Source organism: Lycium ferocissimum, chromosome 10, assembly GCF_029784015.1.
Source record: "Lycium ferocissimum isolate CSIRO_LF1 chromosome 10, AGI_CSIRO_Lferr_CH_V1, whole genome shotgun sequence".
In the NCBI taxonomy this organism is placed as follows: Eukaryota; Viridiplantae; Streptophyta; class Magnoliopsida; order Solanales; family Solanaceae; genus Lycium; species Lycium ferocissimum.
The window spans coordinates 50,868,082-50,877,202 of record NC_081351.1 but is presented as its reverse complement, the minus strand read 5'-3'; the positions used below and the strand labels follow the sequence as shown (position 1 = coordinate 50,877,202).

Genomic DNA, 9,121 nt, shown 5'->3' with positions numbered 1-9,121 from the left:
TGGAGGCCTGGAGCAACGGGAAAAGTTGTCTCCATGAGATCTTTAGGTCATGAGTTCGAGCGTAGAAGCCGCCACTAATACTTACATTAGGATAGACCGTTTACATCACACCCCTTGCGCTGTAACTCTTTCCCAAATCCTGATAATAAAAGATGTTTTGTGCACTGAACTGCTTTTTTTTCCATATAAGAAATAATGTATATGTGCATTTTATAAAGATTACATATTATAGATTAAAGATGGGTCTCAATCGAAGTGTCTGCTTTTTTGGCGTTCGTTAGGTGCTTACAACTCTCCCTTTATCCAAATTTTGTCAGCTTCTTCTTCTTCCATACTCTCTTTCTTCTTTTATTTTCTTTCATCATTTTCCTTCGATATTAACACACATAAAACTTGACAATCCTTTATTTCCTTCTTAAACTGCAAATTCCATTCTTTTCCTTCCTAGGAATCTTTTTTCTTTTTCATGTTGTTGACACCTTTTTGGGGTCTCATTAAACTTTTGAATTCCTTTGGGTTCTGAGGAAAGAAAAGTCGAACAAAACAAAGGTTGTAACATGTATAATAATTCTTCTGATAGAAGAAAGTTTTCTGACTTTGCTGCTGGAACTTGAGACTACTCATATCAGGCATTGTTACTATTTTAGGTATGTCTGTTTTCCTCTTAACTATTTGTTCATTCTTCCTTCTTTATTTCTTTTTATAAATATAGTCTTTTGTAATATTATGTATGTAACATAATTTGAGTTATATCAGATGTCCTTTAATAACAAAGATGCATTCTACTTTTTGTTATTACAGTGTATATGTATTCTTTAGTTTTAATTTGCTTCTTCCGTATACTGAATGTTCTGTTTCTGTTAAATTCAATTACAGTGAAATGATTATAGGAAAAAGTAAATGATATTAGTACTTAGGACTTGATTATGAAAGTTATTTGCTCTTTCTCTGTCACCACTTTCTTTTTTTCCCTCTTCCTGTATATGCCATACTCATTTTCTCTCTTCTTTATGATAATTTGTCATATTAGAATCTCCATATCTGTTCATTCAAGAATAAGTTTCTAGCACTCTATAGTTTCAGAACTATTCAGTTCAAGATTTTAATCTTTTCTGGTGCTTTTTTCTATCCCATTCTTAATATAGTACTTCTCAAATAACCAAGACTCTGAAATCAAGTGAAACACTACATACTTGAGTCACTTTAGGTGAGATAAAAATTCATTTACAGTATAATCCACAACTAAATGCAAATTGACATCTTAACATAAGCCAACACCCTGTATGTATTGTTTGTGTACATATCTGCTTAGCATCTTTCTTATGTCCCTTATTGTATTCCTAAGTTATCTTATTCCTTAAGTGATATCCTATTGAAGATAAATTATACAACAAACATTTGATTAGGTATACGTTGCTTTTAAGTAAAAGGGGTTTGTTATATGTTGTTGTTTACAGTATTTTTTTTTTATATACTCCTTTATTTACTTTATTGTTTGGTTACTGATTGCTACTTTTCTTCTTTCAGCTACTTCTAGGAATGGGCACCCATCATGTCTGTTATGAAGCTCCATATTGGATTTCTCTTCCCCTTATGAAATGACATTTTAGCCCTTCCTAAATTCAACAATGGCTAGAATACCAAATTTCCACTCCCTCCAAATTCTTGCTATTTTCTTAATATTTTTTATTTTCCTTTTCCAGCCATCCAATTCATTGTCTGTAGAGACACAAGCTCTTCTTGAATTTAAAAGACAGCTTGTTGACCCCTTGAACTTCTTGGAATCTTGGAAATATTCAGATTCCCCTTGCAAATTCTATGGCATTCAATGTGATCATAACACAGGCCTAGTCACTGAAATTTCACTTGACAACAAGTCCCTTTCTGGTGTAATTTCCCCTTCGATTTCTGTTCTCCAAAGCCTTACTTCACTTGTGCTTCCTTCAAATTTACTATCTGGTAATCTTCCAAGTGAATTGGCAAATTGTACTAATCTCAAAGTCTTGAATGTTACTGGAAATAACATGAATGGTACCTTACCTGATTTATCCAACTTGGTTAAGTTGGAGGTGTTAGACTTGTCAATAAATTATTTTTCTGGACAATTTCCAGTTTGGTTTGGAGAGTTGACTAGTTTGGTTGCACTAGGCCTTGGTGACAATGACTATGTTGAAAGTAAACTTCCTGATTCATTTGGGAAGTTAAAGAAAGTGTATTGGCTATACTTGAAAGGTTCAAATTTGATAGGACAAATTCCAGAATCTATTTTTGAAATGGAGGCACTAGGAACATTAGATATATCAAAAAACCAGATATCTGGGAAGTTTCCACAGTCTATAAACAAGCTGCAAAATCTCTTCAAGATTGAGCTTTATCAAAACAATTTGACTGGCGAATTGCCAATGGAACTAGCAGACCTCTCCTATCTGCAGGAAATTGATATATCCGTGAACCAGCTGCATGGGACTTTACCTAACGGGATTGGCAACTTGAAGAACTTAACAGTTCTTCAAATATTCAAGAACAATTTCTCTGGGGAAATCCCTCCAGGCTTTGGAGATTTGCAGCATCTTATTGGCCTTTCTGTGTATAGGAACAGCTTCTCTGGAGAAATTCCTGCAAATCTTGGCCGGTTTTCGCCACTGAATAGCATAGACATATCTGAGAACAAGTTTAGTGGTGCATTTCCAAAATATTTATGCCAAAATGAGAACTTGCAAAATTTGTTAGCTGTGGAAAATAGCTTCACAGGGGAGTTTCCAGATAATTATGCTTCATGCAAGCCTTTACACAGATTGAGGGTGAGTCAGAATCAACTTTCTGGCAAAATTGCTGATGGTATATGGGGGCTTCCAAATGTCATGATGCTAGATTTCAGTGATAACAACTTCAATGGAACTGTATCTCCTGGAATCGGCGCTGCTACTAACTTGAATCAGTTGTTATTATCAAACAACAAATTTTCAGGTGAGCTTCCAAAAGAATTTGGAAACCTCACACAGTTGGAAAGGCTATATTTGGATAACAATGACTTCTCAGGCACAGTACCATCTGAACTTGGCACATTGAAGCAAATTTCATCTTTGCATTTGGAGAAAAACTCGCTTTCCGGATCAATACCATCAGAGTTTGGGGAGTTTCCCAGGTTGGCAGACTTGAATCTTGCTTCGAATCTTCTCACAGGCAGAATTCCCAGTTCGTTGTCAATGATGGCCTCGTTGAACTCTCTGAATCTTTCGAGTAACAATCTCATTGGCTCCATTCCAACAAACTTGGATAACCTGAAGTTGTCTTCATTGGATCTTTCAAACAACCAGCTAACAGGAGGAGTTTCTTCAGATCTTTTGACGGTCGGAGGAGAAAAAGCATTTGCAGGAAACAAGGGGCTCTGTGTTGATCAAAGCATCAGGATTACAATGAACTCAGGCTTGGGCGTTTGTAGTGGAAAGGCTGCTCAGGACAAGTTAATGAAGAGCAAACTAGTTGTGTTTTGCATTGTATTACTTTCTTTGGCTGTTCTAATGGGTGTTTTCATGCTTGTGAGTTACTGGAAGTACAAGCGCAACGCTGAAGCTGATCCAGAAGAGCGATTGGGGAAAGCAAAGGGAATGGATCCAAAATGGAAGCTTGAAAGCTTCCAACATGTGGAACTAGATGTAGATGAAATTTGTGATTTCGATGAGGACAAATTGATAGGAAGTGGAGGCACAGGAAAAGTTTATCGGTTAGATTTGAAGAGAGGTTGTGGTACAGTGGCTGTAAAGCAGCTTTGGAAAGGAAATGGGGTGAAAGTTTTGACAAGGGAAATGGACATTCTCGGCAAGATCAGGCATCGAAATATAGTTAAATTGTATGCCAGTCTGATTAAAGAAGGTTCGAATTTGTTGGTTTTCGAGTACTTGCCAAATGGTAATTTATTTGAGGCACTACACCGGGAAGTCAAGACTGGGAAGACAGAATTAGACTGGCACCAGAGGTATAAAATTGCAGTAGGAACTGCAAAGGGAATTGCTTATTTGCACCATGATTGTTTCCCTCCTATTATTCATAGAGATATCAAGTCAACAAACATTCTACTTGATGAGGAGTATGAAGCGAAAGTTTCTGATTTTGGGGTTGCAAAAGTTTCAGAAATTTCCTCTAGAGGCTCTGAGTTCAGTTGCTTTGCAGGCACTCACGGCTATTTAGCTCCTGGTATGTTTCAAAGAGGGAAACTCAATCACTATGTTCCCACTTATTTTTATTTTCACTCTTGCATTTGCATACACACAAAAATACAAAAGTTGCTAGTTTTCTAACACCGCGTTTGTATGTCTTATTGACAGAGCTGGCATATACTTTCAGAGTGACAGAAAAGAGTGATGTATACAGCTTTGGAGTTGTGCTATTTGAATTAGTAACAGGAAGAAAACCAATAGAGGAAGCCTATGGAGAAGGGAAAGACTTGGTTTATTGGGCATCAACTCACCTAACTGACAAAGGAAGTGTTCTGAAAATTCTTGATCAAAGGGTGGTTTCCGAGCTTGTCCAAGATGACATGATCAAAGTGTTGAGGGTTGCGGCTTTATGTACTATTAAGCTCCCTGATTTACGCCCCAGCATGAAAGAAATAGTCAAGATGCTTGTTGATGCTGAACCTTGAACATTTAGTTCTTCAAGCAAATGTGAGAAAAATGAGAAAGATTCTCTGTAGTTTTCTGTTTCCCTTTTACCATATAGTTTAGATTCAAACTCCGTTCTAGTTATAGGTTTCTCATAATGCATATACCATGTAAAATTGTATCCCACTTTGTCTGTACAAGTTCATTTCGTAAAATGGAAAGTATATTTCTGTTAGCTGAATTGCAGGAATTCTCTTGAAGAACTCGAGAATCAGCAGCTGCACAGGATAATTGCAGACATTTCCGTAATGATTCTCTAATTAGCCATCTCTTTGTTGAGTTTATATTTTTGACAGTTTTGTCTATTTCTATATAAGTTCATCGAATCATTACAGACGAAAAACATATTTTAAAATCTGTAGAGAAGATCTAGTATAAAATAAAACAAAATAAACCAAAACCAGTGGTCATTTTTAACTTTTTCCATTACATAAGGGAATCAGGAAAAGGGAAGGGAAAAGTGGATTGTGAGAATTTAATACCTATTTTATGGGAGACATATTTATTATGAGACTCAAAACTTCATTGTCAATATTGCTAGTTCCTCAGCAAGTCATCTTTGATTACACTCAACTCATTAACAACATCGGCAATGTCCATGCGATCTTTTGCAGATTCCACTGAACAAGCAATCCCAATCCGAAAAATCAATGAGAGGCACTCAATTGTTTTATTGGTGCTAATCAGTCTGCCCCTTTCATCATAGACAAGTATAGGATCAGAAACATCTTTCACTTGCTCAGGTACAGCTCTCTTAACAAAATCATGAAGGTTTAGACCATCCTTGAAAATATCATCCGTTGGACTTCTTCCGGTAAATGTTTCCAACAGTAGAATTCCATAGCTATACACATCTCCATAGGTTGAAAACGTATTGCCTGTAGCATATTCTGCGAGTACATGGATTACAAAACTTGATAAGTATTTTAAGTAAGTCCAAGTGAATAGAAAGATTTTGGAAACTGTGGATACTAACTAGAAACTTGCAACAGGCAGAGACGTCTTTTGACTATTTTATTTCTCTTGGTAAATAGAGCCTTCTCACAATCACATAACTTCACATGCTTTACTGTTTCTAGAGAATTTTATTTTTGATAATGTTTATTTAAAAGCATAAGAAATTAGCCAAATACATAAATTTTACTTGCTTTAATTTCTTTACCAGCTTAAGAAACAATTCTGATTATCAAACGGAACTAAAAAATTAAAGCAAGACAATGTGACACGTGAATCCATATGATGCAGATAGGATAATATTAAAATGAAACTAATATTAAAATTCAATAGTTCCATTTGAATGATGTTTATAGAAGGGAGAACAATTTCATAAATATAAAATGATTAGAGAGGGAGAAAAGTTACCAGGTGGAACATATCCAATGGTCCCACTTATATTGAGAGAGCTGGATTGGCTTAAGGAGAGCAAATGTGCAGCGTCTGGCAGAAACTTGGCCAGTCCAAAGTCACCTAAGTGAGCAACAAAATCTTCATCTAATAGCACATTATTTGGTTTGATATCGCGATGTGTCAATGGCGTGCCAGATTGATGATGAAGATAATCTAATGCAGATGCCACATCAATTACCACATTGAGTCTCTGTAGCGTGTTCAAAGTTTTAGGCTCATGATTTTCCTCACCATCTGTATCTTTTTGGTGCAACCAATTTGACAAATTACCGTTAGCCATGAACTCATAAATGAGAGCCTTGAAGTCATTACCTTGGTGATCAATACTTGAACATGAGGTTAAAAGTTTTACTAGGTTTCTGTGCTTGATATGCTTTAGTGCTTCACACTCGGTAAGAAAGCTCTTAGAAGCTCCCCTAACTTGGAGTTTGAGTACCTTTATAGCAACAAACTTTCCATTTTCCTCTAGAATGCCTTTGTAGACTGAGCTAAATGTACCCGAACCAATCATGTTTGAAATAGAGAAGCCATTAGTTGCTTTGTGAAGAGTATTGTAAGTCACTCTTGGGATCATGTCCAACGATGAATTCTCTGATGAAGTAGACCTCTTTTTTCTCTTAGCACACCAGAAAAGAACAAGGCCCCCAGTCGTTGCTGCCAATAATCCTCCAATAATTAGCATTACTATTATCAATCTATGAGATAACCTTCGTCTTCTGGATACTAATTTGTCGCTGCACTTTGGCATTTTGAACTCTGGAATACCACCACATAGCTCAGTATTCCCAACAATTGAAACAGCACTCATGTTTCTGAAAACTCCTTTCAAAGGTACCTCACCCTCTAAATCATTATAAGACAAATTTAGGAACTTCAAGGAGACAAATTCATCCAGAAAATTTGGGATTTTCCCTACAAAGTGGTTATGAGAAAGATCCACATATTCAAGACTTCTCAAAGAACTCAAGGATGAAGGAATAGCTCCCTGTAGAGCATTGTTACCAAGGTATAGCTCCGTCAAAGTAGTCAAAGTGCCAAAGCTTCTTGGTATTTCACCCGATAAATTGTTGTATGAAAGGTTCATGTAGATCAAGTTTCTCAATCCATTCAAGTTTCCAGCGTCAATCTCTACAGGAAAATACCCCGTCAAGTGGTTACTTGAGAGGTCAAATTCTATAAGGGAGAGCTTAAACATTTCCTTCGGTATAGGACCACCAAGGTGATTTCCATTCAGATACAAGTGCGATAAGAACTTGCAGCTTCCAAGACTTGATGGCACAGTACCTTGCAAGTTGTTTGATCCCAAATTGAGTTCAATCAACCTTGTCAAATTTCCAAGAGAATGTGGAATCTCCCCTGAAAATTTGTTGTGGTGAAGGTGTAACATACTAAGTTGCCTTAGTTGTCCAATAGACTTGGGAATCATACCAGTAAAATTATTTCTCTTCAAACTAAGTACTTGAAGGTTTTCAAGTTGTGAAATCTCTGTGGGAATGTTTCCACGGATGAGATTTCCTCCTATAGAAAACCGCAAAAGATTGGACATGTTGCCAATATATTTTGGCAGTACTCCTCCAAGATTGTTGTTTTCCAGTATTAGCTGCTCTAACCCAGTACAATTTTGCAGGGAATACATAAAATTCATATCATCCAACATTCCATTTCCAAAATGATTTTGAGAAAGTCCAAGCCAGTACAAATTCTTTTGGCTTCCAAAGGCTGGCACTTCTCCGGTGAAATTATTGGCGTCGATACCAAATTCCATAAGTGATGTGGAATTTAATAGTGAAGCAGGCAAGTTTCCTGTCAGTTCATTTCCCACAAGGAGAAAGAACTTAATGCTTGGAAGATTGAACCCCTTATTTGATGGAAGGACCCCTTCAAATTTATTAAAATTTAACTGAAGAGTGTCCAACGACGACAAGTTGAAAATTGACATAGGAATACCTCCAGAGAGATTATTCATGGCAAAATCAAGAAACACCAAATGTTTCAGTCCACCAAAAATATCAGGTATCCTTCCATGTAACTGATTATCTCCTAGTGCAATTGCCAACAATGAAGAATGATTTCCCAGATAAGCTGGAATTTCTCCAGTCAATTTGTTCACCTGAAGGAGCAAATTCTCAAGTTTATTCAATGATCTCAACTCCATTGGAATGCTACCACTTAGCTTGTTATTACCTAAATGAAGAAAATCAAGATTCGAGCACCGTGATATGTTTCTTGGTATTTCACCAAGAAAGGAATTGTTTGCTAAGTTCAATGCCTGTAATCTTGAAAGCTTGCCTATTTCTTCAGGAATTTGGCCAGTGAAACTGTTATTGCTGAGCCGGAGTACCCTGAGGAAACTAAGGTTACCAACTGCAGGTGACAATGAACCAACCAATTTGCTAGATTTCAAGAGAATCTTAACGACTCGACGGTGCTTGTTGCCACAAGTTATGCCAATCCAATTGCAGAAATGGCTAGATGAATTCCAAGAAGTTGTTATGTTGAGTGGGTCGGAGATTATTGCATTTTTAAAGGAAAGAAGGGCCAAATGATCAGTATCATTTGCTGAGAGTTTTGCGCAAGACTTAGAGAGGAAATAGAAGGATAGAAGATGAAAAATTAGACAGACTATTGTTGGAGTTTGATGCATTTTGAGATGAAGTGGATAAGAAATAACAAGATAGAAGGTGTACTTTGGAGAGCTATCTTACAGTGTTATATATAATGCATGAAAAGAGAGATTTCGACACTAGAAGCACAAAAAGTCAACTAAGGGTCATTATAAACAATTTCCTTTTTCAAACATATTGTTTTCAAATTTGCACAAAAGCATTTTTTTCTTCCAATTTGGCAAGTGTATAGACGATGTCTTTTCAAATTTGCACAAAAGCATTTTTTTTTTTCCCAATTTGGCAAGTGTATAGACGATGTCAAGTCTATATTTTCCTTCTTTTTTTTTCTTTTTTTTTTTCTTTTTTCCTTTGAGCAAAGATGTCATTGGTTGTTGTAACTTTCTTGCAACTTGGAGAATTTGTTAGAGAATGAAGGGAAAATGAAGC

General features: G+C 36.4%; 2 protein-coding genes across 3 annotated transcripts; one reads left to right on the top strand and one right to left on the bottom strand.

The window, feature by feature from the left end:
- Positions 1-255: 255 nt before the first annotated feature.
- LOC132034226 (receptor protein-tyrosine kinase CEPR2-like) lies at positions 256-4,836 on the top strand. Its single transcript, XM_059424517.1, has 3 exons — positions 256-647; positions 1,528-4,194; positions 4,326-4,836. Exons 2-3 carry the CDS (start codon positions 1,629-1,631, stop codon positions 4,640-4,642), a joined length of 2,883 nt encoding a protein of 960 aa, XP_059280500.1. The 5' UTR covers positions 256-647; positions 1,528-1,628; the 3' UTR covers positions 4,643-4,836.
- A 182-nt stretch (positions 4,837-5,018) lies between these two features.
- Positions 5,019-8,886, bottom strand: LOC132034225 (probable LRR receptor-like serine/threonine-protein kinase At3g47570). 2 transcript variants are annotated; one of them, XM_059424516.1, is made up of 3 exons: positions 8,253-8,387; positions 6,024-8,178; positions 5,019-5,551 (listed from the first exon to the last, which is right to left on the bottom strand). In XM_059424516.1, the coding sequence occupies exons 2-3, from the start codon at positions 8,032-8,034 to the stop codon at positions 5,199-5,201; spliced, it is 2,364 nt and encodes a 787-aa protein (XP_059280499.1). In that variant the 5' UTR covers positions 8,035-8,178; positions 8,253-8,387; the 3' UTR covers positions 5,019-5,198. The 2 variants fall into 2 exon arrangements, with proteins under 2 accessions (XP_059280499.1, XP_059280498.1); XM_059424515.1 differs by having other exon boundaries at positions 6,024-8,886.
- Positions 8,887-9,121: the final 235 nt, after the last annotated feature.

Excerpts from the sequence above, each read along its gene's own strand:
- LOC132034226 (XM_059424517.1), top strand. The coding sequence starts at position 1,629 with ATGGCTAGAATACCAAATTTCCACTCCCTCCAAATTCTTGCTATTTTC. Across the intron at positions 4,195-4,325 it reads TCACGGCTATTTAGCTCCTG|AGCTGGCATATACTTTCAGA; the intron begins GTATGTTTCAAA and ends TCTTATTGACAG.
- LOC132034225 (XM_059424515.1), bottom strand. The coding sequence starts at position 8,712 with ATGCATCAAACTCCAACAATAGTCTGTCTAATTTTTCATCTTCTATCC. Across the intron at positions 5,552-6,023 it reads CATTGGATATGTTCCACCTG|AATATGCTACAGGCAATACG; the intron begins GTAACTTTTCTC and ends ATGTACTCGCAG.